Raw genomic sequence first — 15,317 nt, 5'->3', positions numbered from 1 at the left:
GGGAGGGCAAGCAGGGAAGCAGGGCTGGGACCTGCCCCTCAGGCTTGTGTCACCCTTTCAGGACTCGTGGTGTATTTTGGCTACGGCATCCGGCACAGCAAGGAAAACCAGCGGGAGAGGTCGGAGTTGACTGCCACACACTACGTGGTGTACCCCAGCAGCAGCCTGGAGGCAACGGTGCAGGCCGTGCAGCCCCCCAGCCAGGCACCAGCCAAGGAGCCCGGCCACACAGAGCAGCCCGCCAGTCCATGAGTACTGCTGGGGTCCTGCCCTCCCTCCCCCACCTCCTCAGGAGGCCGGAGGGGCTGGCAGCCCCTCTATCCAGGGCAGCTCAGGTTTGCAGGCCTGCCCATGCTGTGGGGTACTCAGGACCTCAGGACCTTAGCCCAGGTGCCGAGCTTCGAGTCTTTGGGAGTGGGCTGTGGCCAGCGCTGGTTTGGTGGACTCTGCCCAGCGCCTTCCAGTTTATGACTAACTCCAGCTACCTGGGTAGGTGGAGTAGGGCGGGCAGGGAAGAAGCCCGAACCCCAGGGACCCACAATAATAGCTGCTCGGCCAACCACGTGGCCTGCTGCTGTGTCCACTGTGGTGTTCTTTGTGTCAATGTGTCTTCACCTGCCCCTGGGAACCAGATGATTGTCCTCAATCCACAGCAAAGATGCCGAGGTTCCAGAAGGGGGACACGCTAGCCTTAGGACAGCACTGAGTCAGGGACATGGCCAGGCCTATGTCCCTGTGTCATGCCCTCAAGCCAGTGCCCTCTGCCCAGCTCAGAGGGGAGCAACACACACCAGGCACAGAGGGGTCCCTGACAGGTTGGGGCCGGGCTCCCTCCCAGGCTCCCCACATGTCCCCTTGGCGACTGAAACAGAGAGCAGAGCCTGGACCCCAAGGAGACTGCCTAGAAAGGGCGGTGGAGTTGTGGGGTTCCCTCAGTTTCCCAGGCCTCCCAGAGAGCAGGGCATGTCCTGAGGCCTGCCCCGGATGGAGAGGCCCCCTGCCCGGGCACACGCATCTCTCAGGCACAGGCCCACATGGCCCACATGGTCCGCTGGGTGTGCACCCACGTGCAGACTGAGGCAACAGCTGTTTCCAAGCCCAGGGCTGCCTGCAGCTTCCAGCGGCCTCTCTCCTTGCCGCCCCCTCAGGGCTTTGTGACTAAGGCTCGGGATGGGATACACGTGGGCAGGTGGGTGCACAAGTGTCTGGGCCTGCTCCAGGGACCTTCAGCCCACCTGGTGGTGGTGGGGCCCCATCCTTGGGGGTCCCCAGGCCCACCCTGCACCCCCCGTGGTCTCCCCAAGGCCATGCTCCATCTACCATAGATGCCTCCACCTCTCCATTTCTGCCTGTAAGGACCACACAGGAAGCCGCTGGCTTTGGCAGCTTTACTCCTCGACTCTCTGCAGCCTCAACATCACTTTCTCTGGGCCCCAAGGACAACCAGGGACACATGACCCCACTCCAATAACCAGGCCTAAGGGCCATGATCTCTCACCCCGGCCCTTCTGAACCCACCTTGCATGGACACTGCCCTGGGGTGAGAGGCAGCAGGGACCCCAAGGCTTTGCTGAGGCTTCAGGTGCCAGATGATTCCAGATGCTGTCCAGCCTGAGCCCCAGGCCTCCCTTCCCAGCCTGTCCCATGTCGCTCCACCAGCAAGCTGCAAGCACGGCCCTGCTCACCAGGGACCCATGAGGAGGCAGCCCCTTGTCTCCAGGGGGTGGGTACCCCAAACCCTGCTCCTCCCTGGGACCCAGAGAGGGCTTGGTTCCTGCAGCCCCATCCCTCCCCTCCTGACCGTGGGGCCAGGACACGGGGAAATTCTCCAGCAGGCAGGACTCAGGCCCCCAGGGGGATTCCAGAGCCTGAACCAGGCCAGCTTGCTGGGGGTTCCATGTCCTCTATTAGGGACATTCTCTCCAGCCCCTGGGTTCCCCCTGGGGTTTTGGTCAGAGCGTGGTCCTCGTATAGGTGCCTCTGGCTGGGTGGGCAGGTGCCCAGACACGTTTTCGGGTTTGACCTTTGGCAGCTGAGACATATGTGTCCAGATATACAATCTCCCCACCCCATGGCTCCTAGGAAGCCTGGTGTGCAGGTTCCAGAGCGTTGAGCTGGTGTCACCAAGGAGACAGACAGAAGGTCCCAAAGGACCCCATGCCCACCAACTCAGCGCCTCCCCCCCCACCCCCCCACCCATCCCAGCCTTCCACAGTCCCAGGGCTGCCACCAGGATGGGGCTGGTGCTCATCAGCTGAGCAGGTATGGGCCCAAGGGGGTCCTATGCCCTTGCCTGGGGCCCTAGGGGGTTGGAGCATCTGCCCACCACACTCCACTCCATGGATGAGACCCAGTGCTGGGAGGGGCCCTGCCCTAGGAACCCAGCACAGCAGCTGCCACAGCTCCTTTTGTCAGGCTGCCTCTCCCTGGCCTTGGACTCTGGCTGCACAGACCCCAGTGAGGGGCAGCTGAGAGGGCAGGGGCTCTCCCTGTGAGGGGGCTGCGGCAGGGGGAGGAGGGCTGAGAGCCAGGCAGGGCCGGAGGCGACCACAGCCAGTGTGGTGGACAGCTGGAGAGCAGGGAGCTGCTTGGAACACTGGAGACGGAGCCTGGTAGAACGTCTCCAGCCCCAGCCCCAGGCGGAGCCCCACTGGGCCAGGGCCCTGCGTCTGTTCCCTGCAGTCTCTGCACAAAACTGGCTTCTGTCATCCCCAGGCAGCACCTGCCGAGGCTGGAGTTGGGGACGGACAGGCTGCCTGGGAGCTGAAGGGTGGAATTCTCCCCCCACCCCTGCCCTGGTCCTGCTAGAGCTTCATCCAAATCCCCAAGGCAGGGCCTCCACCCTTCCCACCCCCCAACTCCCAACCAGCAGAGAAAGGCTACAGGCCTCAGGAATGGGCCAGCGAGTGGGTGTCAGGGCCACCCTGCTGACAGCGTCCAGCTCCCAGCAGCAGCAGTGGGGGCAGGTGCCTGGCCCCCTCTAAGGCACCTGGGCAGCTGGATGTGGGGGTGGGGAAGCCACCTGTCTGCTCAGGGTTGGCAGTCCTCTTCGGGGCCTTGGCCTGCAGATGAGGACAGAAGGTCAGGGCTCCAGCCACCATCCTCCAAAGTGTAGCCGAGGGTCCAGGCAGACTGGAAGCTCACCTCTTCATACTTGGTGCTCCAGTAGAAATGGGCTTCTCCATCCACGTACAACAGCAGCAGGTCACAGCAGAAGGTGATCTGGGAGAGGCAGGGCAGATCCATGGCCTGGCCAAACCTGCCGTTCCACTGCCTCCCCAGCCCTCACCCTGACACTGGATGTCAGCACAGGGGGCTCGGGGGGGCCCTTGGGGGGCACGTGCTTGCTGGCAGCCCGAGGGAGCCACGAAGTCAGACTCACCACACCCAGCCAGGCCGCTCCAGTGCCCAGAGTGATGGTTGTGGGGATGAGCCCGAACTTCCCTGCCTGAGAGAGACCTGGGCTGAGCCTCCCTGCCTGTGGCTGTTGTCCCCTCCTGCTCCTCACCCCTGCCCACCCCACCTGCCCAGGCCTGGCCCCTACCCGCCCAGTGACGAGGATGTCGAAGCGGATCCCGTAGAGTTTGAGCAGACTCCGGGCCTCCAAGCCTGAGGCCTCCCTCCAGTGAGTGGCTGTCCTGGGGCAGGAGAGAGTCCAGTGGCTGCTCTGCCCACTCCTGGGGGGGCTGGCCCTCACAGCCCTCATCTTACTCATCCACTGACTCCATCCACCCCAGCCTGAGTCCTAGGTCTCAGCCCTGTGTCACTGCTGAGAACACAGGGGACAAGCAAGCTGGGACCTGCCTTTCATAAGCTCCCTGCCTGCTGAGGGGATGGGGACAGAAGGGTCCCTAAAGAGACATGGGCAGTCGGGGTGGGGGAGGTGGGGCAGGCCCGGGGCTGTGGGGTCCAGAGAGGGGCACTCACTCTCCCCTGGGAACCAGGGAAGACTTCCTGCCGGGAGCCCCTCAGGCTGGATTCCCAGGGCTCAGGAAGGAGCTCCAGGCAGAGATGGAGGGTGGGGAGAGCGCAGAGGGGAGGGGAGCAGGGCGTGGGCGGCTCTAGCCCCATGTGATTGCAAAGGGCTGGGGGACCAGCGAAGCCAGGCCAGGCAGGGCCCAGCGGGCACCTGTAGGCCTGGTGGCTGTGTGCATGTCTGCATGAGGATGAGGAGGTGACATGAGGGGGCAGAAGGATGGGGGTTCTGCTTAGGAACCTCAAAGACATGACAATACATGCAAGGCAAGAGCCTTGAGTGCATCTTGGGTCAGAAAATAAAAAGATTTAGAACTATTATTGGCACAGCTGGGGAAATTTATATATTATTAGATCTATCTGCCAATGTTAAATTTCCTGAGTGTGACAAGAGGACAGTGGTCACCTGGGGAAGGTCCTCAGTCTCAAGACAGCATTGAAAGGGGTGAGTGTCTAGATATCTGCCAATTACTTTCAAATGGTTTCCTTTGAAATCTATCTAAATATATCCAGCTCACTCTAGAGAGGCAGAGAGAAAACAAATGGGGCAAAATGGTAAAAAAAAAAAAAAAAAAAAAAACCTGGTGAACCCAGATGAAGTCTCTATGGGTTTTCATGGTACTGATCCTTGAAATTTTCTATAGATTCTTGTACTTTTTTAGATAAAACCTTAAGGGAAAAGTAACAAGAAAGCCCCTGTGCCGTGGAGGGAGGTGCTGGAGGCAGGGTGGAGTGGAGGAGGGGCTGGGGTGAGGGGTCCCAGCTGCAGCAGGGTGTGGGGATAGACGGGGTGGAGGCCAAAGGGCTCAGGAGGGAGGCTGGACGGAGCCTGTGCTGGGGGACCTGGAGCTGAGACCCTTCCTGCCCTGGGACCCCCTCACACACAGCAGAGCGTCCAGAGAGATGGGCCAGGCTGTGGTCTGTCCCGGGCACCAGAGGAGGACAGGTCGGGGAGGACCTGGCTGAGGAGCAGCGGGCGGGCAGTGGGGCCGCACCTGAAGTTGTAGCTCCTCTCCTGCAGCTGGAAGGAGTAGTGGGGCCGGCAGTCAGAGCCCACAGCGTCCAGGTCACAATCCCAGTGGACGTGGATGCCCACAGCACCGCCCTGCACACAGCGCATCACTGCTCCACCAGCACGCGGGCCTGGGACCCTCTCCCCATGGCCTCCCGCAATCCTGCCCCCACGGACCCACCAGCAATGCCAGGTCCTCAAAGACCCCTCCAGCCATGGCCACGAGGTCCCCGATGCGGAACACAGGGCAGTAGGGGCTGAAGCGTGGGTCGTAGCGGCAGCGCTTGAAATAGGTGGCATCCCACGTCTCCAAGGCATTGGACCTGAGCGGAGGTGAAGCTGGGGATCAGGCCAGGAGGGGACAAGGAGGATCTGGGCCAGCCAGGACCCACCGTGCTCACTTGGAGAAGTTGAACTTGCTGAAGGTGACAGTGTTTTTGATGAACAGGGTGAAGTTCTCAGCCTGGACCAGCAGGGGCTTCCTGCAGGTGGGGGAGGTAAGAGGCAGGCTCTGCTGCTCCTGAGACCCTGCCCTGGGTGTCAGGGACACTTACACAGGCACAGTGTCACTCTCCACAGGGCACCAGCCCCAGATCTCACAGGTCCTGTGGGTCCCATTGAAGATCACACACTGGCCCGTTTTTATGCCTTGAAAACACGAGACAAAGTCCAGGCCTCCAATCCCCATAGGGCCTGGGAAAGGAGTGGGCAGGGGGCTGCTGAGAAAGAAGAAACACAGAAGCACCACTGGGCCTGCATGAGGGAGCCACCCAGGGTCCCAGCCCAGTCCCCTGAACCCCCATCCCAGTGGAGACTCCAGAAGTAGGGCCCACAGTTACCGTGGCTATGTGTCCCCGTCTCCCCTTCAGGACAGTCCTCGTCAGACCAGCAGTTCGCCAGTGGGATGGAGGGGGCCTGAGGTGGTGAGAGAGCAGAGCTGTCCAGGCTCTGGAGGTGTCTCCCCTGCGTGACCCAGCCCTGCAGTCCCCAGGGACACTCCCCTGCTTAGTCCCCAGGTTCCCTGCGTTTGGGGCACATGGGAAAGCTGGAGGGTGCAGATAAAAGGAGGAGGTCAGAGGGGGAGGGCGAGCAGCCCCCCGGCCAGATAGGGGTGCAGCGCTGTCTCCCAAGGCGGAGCGAGACTCCTTCCCTCCTGACAGTTCTGTTCCTGGAGGGGGAGGGGCAGAAGTGACTCCTCGAGGCCCAGCTCCTCTGGTCCAATTCGGACAACCGAGTTGGGAAGGTGGAGGAACTTTAGGAGGGTGAGCTCATGCCAGGGTGGAGGTGCTGGCACCTTGGATGCCACACAAAGGATGGGACCCTCATCAGAGGGGCCTCTAGGGAAGTGGACCACACACACTGGCCAAGGGACCGCAGGCCAGTCCCGTCCCCGCCTGTTCTGCTGTAAACAGGGACGTTAGTGCCTGCACAGGGTCACGGAGTTCTGGGCATCAGCCAGGAGGGAATGAGGGCGAGTTCTCTGGGAGTCCCAGAACCTGGAGAGGAAGCACCCTCAAGCGTCAGGCACTAGCACAGACATGGCTCCGCCAGACGGAGGGTGGACGCCACTGTCCAGGGCCCCTAGCTCAGGGGCAGCTGGAAGAATGCAGTACCAGGGTGGCAGGAAGGGCTGGGGACTCAGAGAAGCCAAATGAGATGGTGGGACTTTGTGGGGGTGGGGCTGTGAGAAGTGGGCAGGGGACAGTGTGGGGCCACCTGCTCTGCCTCGCTGTCCCTAACTATGTCCTGAGTCTGCCCCTCCTCTCCACCTGGGCTGGGCCAACATCTCCTCTGACAAGACCCCATGGTGACCAGCACAGGCCCCACCTCTGCCCCCATCCACCTCCCTCCAGCAGCCTGCGTGGTCCATCCCAATGCACAGACGGTCGCACACCCCTCCACTGACCCCATCTGTGACTCTGCTGCTGCTGGATCCACTTTAGCTCCTGAGAGGGGCTCACAGGGCTTTGTGATCTAGGGCCCAGTCCAAACCTAGGGACAGCCCCACTCAGTGCAGGGAGCCCTGGAGGGGCCTCATCTCACACAGCTCGGGGCTTTTGCCCACGCAGCCCCCTCTGCCTGGACATCCTCAAGATCCCCCTCCAGCCTCACACCCTGCAGGAAACCCTTCCTGAGGCCCTGTGTTGGCTGACGTGCCTCCCTGGGTCTCCCAGCTGCAGCTTCTGCCCCCATCGCAGGACGGCCACCTTGGCTGCGCTGTCTGTGCAGGAGCTCCGAGAGGTGGGGAGGGTGGAGTTTTGCAAGCCTGGTCTGGGGCAGGCTCAGCAGGTGTTCGCTGGAGGCTGTGACACTACAAGGACACAATACATGTGCTGGGAGGGACCAGACGACCAGGCCCCTGAGAGGAGCTGGCAGGAACTCCGCTATTCTCAGGAAGCCGGCTTGTTGGATCTGGTGGATCACTCAGCCCCGGCAGTTTCGAGGGAAGGGCCAGAAGCCCGGACATGGGCAAAGAGGATCACACGGATTCCAGAAAACACAGACTTGTGGCCCCAGCACAGTTTCAGGACAGTCTACAAGCCGAACATTAACTAGACATCTCTGAGCATTTGGAAAGGGAAGGACGTCGTGTGTGTTTCTGAACGTCAGCACATCCTCTGTGCACATGCCTCACCTCGTTGTGGACGGGGCCAACCAGGGACATGTGGCCACTGTGGTGGGACCAACGACCAGGACTCAGGGGACAGGGGCCCCCACAGTTACCCTCCAGCCCAGCAAGCAATTCAGTGTTGGACTCAATTAAAGAAAGGCGTCGCCATGGAGGCAGGCCTCCAGGGCTGTGTCCCGGGTCCCAGCTGTCACACAAAAGCCACAACTGGGGAACTTATAAAAATAGTTAGGATGGTAAATTTTATATTAATGTGTATTTTGGGTCAATAACAAAAATTGGAAACAAATCCACAGCTGGGGAGGAGAGGGAGTATGCTCTGCAACAGATGCTGGATCCCTGGTACGTCCTTAGGTGAGAGGAAAAGGTGAGATTTCAGGGAGAGTCTGTATTTCTGCACGAACGGGCAAGAATAGGGTGGGGCACTCTGGCTTGACCACAGTTGTAGTAAAAATACCCAGAGAACATAAGTGACCCTGCACTCCGCAAAAGAAGGAGTGTGCTGTGTTTGCCCACAAAACGGAAGCTGCCATGGGACCCATTAACAGAGGCTGGGCATAGGGAAGGAGAGGTGATCTTCCAGCTGAGCTCTTGCTATTAGAGCCCATCTAAGCATTGTGACCAGTTCTGAGAGTTACACTAACAACCTGGAGAGTGCCCAGAGGAGGGGCCAGGGTGGGGAGGGGCCTGGACACCTCACAGAGAACAAGAGTGGAAGGATCTGGAAGCAGACCTCTCAGGGGTGCAGAGTCCCATCACCCACAGGCTGGAGGCCTTGGGTCAGTGACTCAGGCTGGCTGAGCCTCAGTCTTCTCCTCTTAAATGGGGCCTGCAGTAATTCCTGCCAGGCAGGGTGCTTGTGAGACAAAATGAAATGATTCAGGAAAGGTTTCAGCTCAGAGCAGGGGCTACAGCAGCACACGCTGAGCCTCAGGCACCTGGGAAGGAGAAGGGGGGACACGGCTGTGACCCAGGGCTGCTGGAGGAACCAGGGACCCGCTGGGAGGCTCCCAGGCAGCCTTACCTCTGGGCATCTGCCCTGAACTTGTTCTGGCGTCACAAGGAAATTGGTCACCAAGAAGAACACGTTCTCTCCCTGGAAGGCAGGGGTCAGGGTTGGCCCCACTTGGCTCCTCGATGGGAGAGGCCAGAGGCTGGCAGCTGGGTTTGGGAGGGAAGGGGTCCTGCCCCATTGAGTCATCAACCCTGTGCCCCAGGACAACCCTGTGCATCTAGTGATGTGCGTTGAGGCAGAGATGGGAGGCTGTCTGGGTTTCTGGCCATTTCTGAGGCCCCTTCCATCTGTTTGAGGCAACTTTTTTTTCTCTATTCACTCTCATTCACTCAACCAGAATTCTCCATGAGCCTCCTGCTTCTAGGCACTGAGGATCCAGAGCTAAACTGGGCCGGGCACCCGCCCAGGCTAGTGGGGAGGTGGATCCTTCATTGCACGCATGGCCAGGGCCGGGGGCCGGGGGAGCAGGTGGTGAGCTCTGCCCAGGAAAAGGCAGGGGCTGTGGGGAAGGGTGGCTGGCACCGTGTGCTGCCCATGACAGTTCTGCACGTGTAGGGGGACGCACACCCAGGAAGGGGCGGGGAGGGCTGGGCAGAGGGCAGTGGGGGTGGCAGCGGTCAGGATCTGCAGGGACTTGGTGGCCACCATCACAGAAAGGGAGCCTCCAAGGGTGGCAAGCAAGGTCTGGCAGGTTCTGATGGAGTCACCTCTGAAAGCTCAGCCTGGCCTCTGCATGGAGCACACGTTGGGACCCACAGGAAGATCACAGGGACAGTGGGGGCAGCAGGGAAACTGTCACAGATGGAATGGATGGGAGGGAGGGGCAGGGAGGTGTCGAGCAGGGTCCAGCTTTGGCCCTGGGGACATCATGACCTCACTGGATGAAAAGAGGCCCCCCTGGGAGAGGGAGACGGTTCCCTTGGACGAGGCGGGTGTGCACCAGGAGGCAGCTATGCTGGGGCAGGTGTCCCCAGGGTACAGTGTGGGCATCAGGAGAACAGAGGAGACGGGGGCTGTGGAGGATCTGGGTGGAGGGAGGAGGGGCTGGAAGGCAGGGTGGGGCAGGCAGAGGAGGAGCCAGCCCACAGGGCCCAGGGCAGGGAGGGAGCATTCAGGAGCTCCAGGCCCTGCCCCCACGCTCTCACCCCTCCCTCAAGCTCAAGCATTGAGCCCCCAAACCCTCCACTCTTCCCGATGCCCTTTTGTAAATGCAGTCCCTCTGGCCCGGCTCCCTGACTTGTCCCCTTGTCCACTTGGAAACCTCTGACATGTCCCCAAGAGCCTGTCCAGGGCCACTCCTCTGTCAGGCCCTTCCTGAGCCCGGCCCTGTGACAGTGCCAGCACCTCCTCTAGCATCACATGCCCCTCTTGCACACACTTGCTGCAGGTGTGTGATCAGAGGGTCAGTGCCTGTCAGTAGCACCCAGACACCCACCTGTGGTGGCTTCACGAAGTCGGCCACGTCCCACAGCCGGTTCCCCAGCTCCTTGATCTGAGTCACGGAAACCCCTTTGAGTTTGGTGATGACAGAAACCTGGGGGTCCAGGTCCTGCTCCTGGTAGCCTTTTTTGGCCAGGAGGGCCCACCTGGGGAGGAGGCGATGGGCAGTGTGTCCTGTCCCCCGCACACCACACGGTGAGCAGCAGCAGAGCTGGACCAGCCCACTCAGCCCCTACACACCCTATAGGCTCCCAGTGCAACGTTCAGGCCCCACCTCTTCCCCAGCCTCATTTCCACCTAAACACCCTGCACAGGCCAGACGTTGCACCCACGCATCGGAGAGCCCTGCGCTCAGACTGAGCTGCCCACCTCCTCCCTCACCAGCCTCACCCTCCCCTGCCTCAGCCACACCAGCTCCTCCTCAAAGGCTCCCCTGACCCAGCACAGCTGGTGGCCTTTCTCAGGGACCTCAGGGCTGCAGCTCTCACAGGGGTCAGGGACTACCTCCTGCCCTCCCAGGGCCTCCTGGGCAGGGCGAGACCATCCTGCTCTGTGCCCAGAGCCCAGCACGGGGCTGGGGACAAGGCCCAGGAAAGGGAGCAGTTGGGCACACAGGAGGACACAAGCACATGGCTCGCTCTTGTCCCTGCTGGTCTCTAGACAGAGGGAGATCCTTCCTTCTGCCCCTCCCCTGTCCAACATGCCCCCTCCACCACCACCAGCCCGGCTCCTGGAGAGTCAGACCCCCAACCCTCAGCCCAACAGGACCAGTCAGGGTCCCTCCAGCCAACCCGCCCAGGAGCCATTCTCTTACCCCACCATGTAGACCAGGACCCCGAGCTGCAGCAGCCTCTGCAGGGCGCCCACCCGCCAGTTCTTGGTCATCACATACTTCTCAGTTTTGTAATCCAGAAGCCCCCAGCCTGTCCAGGCCCCTGAGGAGCCCATGCTCTCAGCTCCTGCTGGCTGCTGGGGAGTGTGAGTCAGCACAGCTGCTGCAGCCCCAGCTGAACAGGAGGCAAATCAGGTGCCCAGGCCAGCAGCCGTTAAAGGGACACTTCCACTGGGGGCAGAATCCAGCCCCACCCCAGCCCTGGGCTCAGTCCCAACCCCCAGCTGCTCTGGGCCTCCCTTCCTCCCCACACTCCCTCTGCTGGGCCCTGGGGCACCGACAGGAGCAGCCCCTCTCCCCTGTCCTTTGACCTCACTTCCTGGAGGGGGGGGGCGGTGAGGGAATGACAGGGTTATAGGTACTTTGAGACGGTGGCATGGGGTCTGCAGGAGCTCAGAGGAGGGGCCAAGGAAAGCTTCAGGAAGAAGGACCCTCTGAGCTGACACTGCAGATTCTGAAGTTCAACAAGCGAAGCTGGCGAGGGATGTTCCTGGAGGAGGAAGCCGCACATCCGACGCTAGAGCAGGAGAGAGAACTGGGACCCACAGAGAGAGAGCGTGACTCTGGCTCCAGAGAGGAGGGTGGCTGGCTCTGCAAGGTCCCCCAGGCCCTCCTGTGCGACGCCCGGTAGACCTGCCCCACCCGCAAGCGCAGGGACTAAGCACAGCTCTGGAGTCAGGCAGGGTCCTCAGTCCGCGGAAGCGGGGCGCTGCTGGAACCATGCGGACTGCAGGGGGAACAAGCGCCGGCAAGGCGCCCAGGCCTGCGCCTGGCCCGTGGCGCGCGCCCTTCTGCACCCTGGCCAGGAGCGGGCTCAAGGTCAGCGCACGCCAGCGGCGGTGTCTGCAGCGACCAACAGCCCGGGGTAGCCCAGGCGACCGAGGAGCGCGTCTCTACTGGCTGCGGGGGGCGCCTGTCCGCTGCCCTCCAGGCTCGATTGGTCCATGCGGCCGGTGGGTCCGCCCACATCCCAGGCCGCGCTCTAAGTGCCACTTGGTTCAGTCCCAGCCCCAGTGCGCGCGACTGCGAAATGGGCGGAACCATGAGGGGTCCCTGCGAGAGGTCTGTGGGGAGGGAAGAGCGGGAGGAAGAGGCGGCGGCCGCTGGGCAACCTGCAGGGGTCCCGGAGGCCGAGGGGGATTTCGACGCCGGTTTGGACTCCGACCTTCAGACAGGAGGTGCCCGGGCGGGGGTTCAGGTCTGTCTCCTCACCTTGGAGGATTCTAGGTGAGCGTGGAGAGAGCAGGCTGGGGCCGAGGGGGCAGGGTACCCATGTCCAGCAGAGAGCACATCCCTCCGTGGGACACCTGCAGGGCAGCCGGCAGCCCCTCCAGCCCTGTGCCCTCCAGGAAAGCTCTTGGCAGCATTAGTTGTTCCACCATCAGAACACGCTTCCAGAATGATGGTAAAATGCAAAAACTCAGCCAAACAGGCTAAGGAGGGGTGTCCCACCACTTCCTTCAATGAGATCAGGGCTGGGTTTTGCCAACCCACAGGAGAAACTAAACTAACGAATGTATTAAATTTAGAGTTATTTCAGTGTTGTGCCCTATAAAATGTTCATAAAACATACGTGGTCTGCGATGCAATAGAAAAGACACAGCACGCACTTTGCTGTCAGACAGGTGGGTCCTAAGCCTGGCTCTGCTGGGATCAGCTACTTCTAGCTATGTGACTTTGAGGAAAGAACTTGCTTTCTCTGAGCCTCAGTGTCCTCATCTGTATACGGGGCAGGAGTCCCTGTTAGCACAGGAAGAAATGCCTCTAGAGGGGAAACGGGCTGGGGAGTGACAGAGGGCAGGGGAGGAGGCAGACGGTGGTGCCTGGGGAGGGAGCCACACTTAGCCCCTGTCTCCTATCAGGCACCGTGGGCTTGGAGAGCTGGTCAAAGGACACCATCTCCTTGAGGTCCACCGGGGCCCACACCATCGTGCCTGCCTCCTGCTTTCTATGCCAGGGAAGTGCCCCAGAGCTGAACCTGAGACACTGTGGCCTGGGGCCTCAGGTACCCCTGGAGGGACCCTGGGCCAGGCTTGGAGGGGAGGACCTGGGAGGCAGCAGCCATGGGAGTGGCCCTCCCTGAGCCCATCGCACACATTCCCCAGCCTTGCTCTGTGACAGGTATGTCCCATCCCCCACATCTGGGTGGCAGATGGGATCCAGGCTGTGACTGAGATCACTATAAGGGCTGGGGATCCCCACTAATGCACTTGGGGGTCAGAGAAGGCTCCAGGAGGTCTGGTGGAGCCTAGACAGAGAAGCAGGAGTCCCCTGGGCCTGTGGGAAGGGGAGGGCCTTCCAGGTGGAGGGCATCGAGTGGGTGGAGCCCTGGGAACAGGAACCAGGGTAGTGAGCAGCTATGTATGAGGCCTTCAGCCCTGGGGAGGACCAGGCCCTCAGGCCCCTCTCTGTCCCAGGGGGCCCAGGCTCTGGCTTCCACGCTGACCTCCAATCCCTGTGTCAAGTGGCTGGACCTTCGGGACATTGGGCTGTGTGAGGCTGGCACAGAGGCCCTGGCAGGTGCCCTGAGCAGAAGCAGCAGCATCTGTGGGAGGTGCCCAGCCTGGGACATGTGGGCAGACTTTCTGAGCGATGTGGGCTCCCCACAGCCGGGTCTTTCCCCATGGACCTGCTGGTGTTGCTGGGGGAGGGGCCTCAGAACAGGATGGGGGAGTGGGGTGGAGTTAGACCCACTGTGGTGCACCCAACACTGGATGCCACTCCCTTCCTGACCTGTCCCACCCCTCCACCAGCGCCCCCTGCATGTGGTGGCCTCCCAGTGCCTGGATGCAGGGTGGGAGGGTCCTTCCACACAGAGAGATGGGGCTGGCAGTGCGAGAGGAGGGAGGGCTGGGTGGGAGTTTGATGGGGCTGGATCCAAATGCCATCTCTGCCAAAGAAAAGCAGGGTGACCCTGGGCCAGCAGCTCAACCTCGCCGAGCCTCAGTCTCCAATCTGTGAAATGGACCCAACAATGCCACTCAGCCCTCGGGGTTGTGATGAGCATTAAATGCTCAGCAGAGTGTCTGCCCTTGTATGTGCTCCTTGCATGGCCCCTTGGGCTGTCACTGCCAGTCCCCAGAGATGTGGCAGTGGGGGCTCCGGTGGGGGTTGTATTGCTGCCAGGCATGAGTCATCAATGGGCTGTTGTTTCATCCCAGCATCCTCCATAGCACCTCAAAGGAGGTGGCTTTAACCCCTTGACAAAGTAGCTTGTGGACACATGGGGTGGGGTGGGGTATCCAGCCAATGGGTTGCAGAGTCACCATGCAACCCCAGGACAGTCCGCCTGCAAAGCCCCTTTCACTGCCTCAGGCCTGGAGTTTGGAGGATGGAGGAAGGTAGAGGAGGGCAGTGCCTGACTTGGACCCCACTGACTGAGGAGGGGTGCTGGCCCCCAGATGTGGACCTGTCGGAGAACCAGCTGGGAGCAGTGGGCGCCCAGGCTGTGTGTGCCGCCCTCACAGTGACCCCAGCCATGCAGAGGGTACAGCTGGCAGGGAACGGCCTGGAGGAGCAGGCGGCCCAGTACCTTGCTGAGCTCCTGCTGGCCCCCACGGGCCTGAAACCCCTGGACCTGAGCTACAGCAAGCTGAGTGACCAAGCAGATCCCATCCGGCCTGGGCCACCATGGGGCCCGTCTTCCTGGGGCAGGTGTGGGTGGAGGTTGGCAGGACCACTCTGAGCATCCGTGCTCTGGCCCCTCTCCCCACGTCCCACCTAGGCCTGCCCCTTGCCCACTCCTTCCACACAGAACTCTTACTCCTCGCTGGATGTCTCATTGCCTGCAGCTACCTGTGCTGGGTGCTGACTTAGCCACTAGGGACGCAGCATGAACAAAACAGAGGTCCTGGCCTCAGGGAACACGTATTAACAAGGTCATGCGCCATAATTACTGGTGCTACAGAGAAACAAACAGGGCGTAATTCCAGAGAAGAATAGGGATCCCTGCTTAGTGGGGTGGCCAGGGTGGCCTCTGTGAGGAGGTGACATTGAAGCTGAAATGTACTGGGTGGGAAGAATCAGCCATGGCAGGACCAGAGGGAGTGCATTTCAAGCAGAACCGTGAACACAGAGGCCTATTTCTTAGACTGATGGCCACTAGTGTGACTGGGCTATTGGGCCAGGGGAGAGTGGCCAGGTTGTGGTGGAGAGGCAACAGGGGGTTGCGGGACGACAAATCACGGCAAAAGGCATGAAGACTTTATTCCGAGTTGGTGGAAGACATCAGTGGGATTCCTTGATCTCACTACTTTCTCTTGTGCCCCAGGGTCTTTGCATGGGCTGTTTGCATTGGGCAGGGAGTCTGCGCTCTGTTCTCAGGGAGGGCGCCCCTCCTGCAGGGAGCTCTCCG

At 61.2% G+C, this 15,317-nt stretch overlaps 3 protein-coding genes across 27 annotated transcripts in view; 2 read left to right on the top strand and 1 right to left on the bottom strand.

Annotated features, from left to right (window-relative positions):
• Nucleotides 1–1,376, top strand: part of LOC100051903 (cationic amino acid transporter 4) — a 40,457-nt gene extending 39,081 nt beyond the window's left edge. For 12 of the 18 annotated variants that reach the window (XM_023646662.2, XM_023646664.2, XM_070275206.1 and 9 more), the window contains one exon: nucleotides 62–566. Coding sequence is in view for 6 of the 18 variants with exons in the window: in XM_023646666.2 (XP_023502434.2) it covers nucleotides 62–689 (628 nt within the window). In the remaining 12 variants the exon portion in view is untranslated. Of the gene's footprint in view, nucleotides 1–61 lie in introns of all 18 variants that reach the window. The other 6 variants (XM_023646666.2, XM_070275200.1, XM_070275201.1 and 3 more) reach the window with 1 other exon arrangement.
• On the bottom strand, nucleotides 1,375–11,792 carry P2RX6 (purinergic receptor P2X 6). Of its 8 annotated transcripts, XM_070275214.1 has the most exons (13): nucleotides 10,886–11,756; nucleotides 10,067–10,217; nucleotides 8,641–8,712; nucleotides 5,827–5,902; nucleotides 5,542–5,635; nucleotides 5,389–5,469; nucleotides 5,169–5,310; nucleotides 4,971–5,080; nucleotides 3,545–3,638; nucleotides 3,383–3,448; nucleotides 3,145–3,222; nucleotides 3,031–3,062; nucleotides 2,822–2,989 (listed from the first exon to the last, which is right to left on the bottom strand). In XM_070275214.1, the coding sequence occupies exons 1-13, from the start codon at nucleotides 11,017–11,019 to the stop codon at nucleotides 2,914–2,916; spliced, it is 1,206 nt and encodes a 401-aa protein (XP_070131315.1). In that variant the 5' UTR covers nucleotides 11,020–11,756; the 3' UTR covers nucleotides 2,822–2,913. The 8 variants fall into 8 exon arrangements, 6 of the variants coding, with proteins under 6 accessions (XP_070131312.1, XP_014597588.3, XP_070131313.1 ...); XR_011441277.1 differs by having other exon boundaries at nucleotides 1,375–3,062; nucleotides 3,545–3,633; XR_002809582.2 differs by having other exon boundaries at nucleotides 1,375–3,062; nucleotides 3,545–3,633; nucleotides 5,542–5,680; nucleotides 10,886–11,157.
• On the top strand, nucleotides 11,783–14,779 carry LOC102149914 (leucine-rich repeat-containing protein 74B-like). The gene is made up of 5 exons (XM_070275927.1): nucleotides 11,783–12,141; nucleotides 12,826–12,968; nucleotides 13,381–13,510; nucleotides 14,365–14,617; nucleotides 14,755–14,779. Exons 1-5 carry the CDS (start codon nucleotides 11,994–11,996, stop codon nucleotides 14,777–14,779), a joined length of 699 nt encoding a protein of 232 aa, XP_070132028.1. The 5' UTR covers nucleotides 11,783–11,993.
• Nucleotides 14,780–15,317: the final 538 nt, after the last annotated feature.

The sequence above is a fragment of the Equus caballus genome, chromosome 8, assembly GCF_041296265.1.
Source record: "Equus caballus isolate H_3958 breed thoroughbred chromosome 8, TB-T2T, whole genome shotgun sequence".
Classification (NCBI taxonomy): domain Eukaryota; kingdom Metazoa; phylum Chordata; class Mammalia; order Perissodactyla; family Equidae; genus Equus; species Equus caballus.
The sequence above is the reverse complement of the archived record's forward strand: the minus strand, read 5'-3'. Positions and strand labels throughout refer to the sequence as shown.

Excerpts from the sequence above, each read along its gene's own strand:
- LOC102149914 (XM_070275927.1), top strand. The coding sequence starts at position 11,994 with ATGGGCGGAACCATGAGGGGTCCCTGCGAGAGGTCTGTGGGGAGGGAA. Across the intron at positions 12,142-12,825 it reads CTCCGACCTTCAGACAGGAG|GCACCGTGGGCTTGGAGAGC; the intron begins GTGCCCGGGCGG and ends GTCTCCTATCAG. Across the intron at positions 14,618-14,754 it reads GGCCCGTCTTCCTGGGGCAG|CTACCTGTGCTGGGTGCTGA; the intron begins GTGTGGGTGGAG and ends CATTGCCTGCAG.
- P2RX6 (XM_014742102.3), bottom strand. The coding sequence starts at position 11,019 with ATGGGCTCCTCAGGGGCCTGGACAGGCTGGGGGCTTCTGGATTACAAA. Across the intron at positions 5,311-5,388 it reads AGCAAGTTCAACTTCTCCAA|GTCCAATGCCTTGGAGACGT; the intron begins GTGAGCACGGTG and ends ACCTCCGCTCAG. Across the intron at positions 3,063-3,144 it reads GGAGCACCAAGTATGAAGAG|GCCAAGGCCCCGAAGAGGAC; the intron begins GTGAGCTTCCAG and ends CCTCATCTGCAG.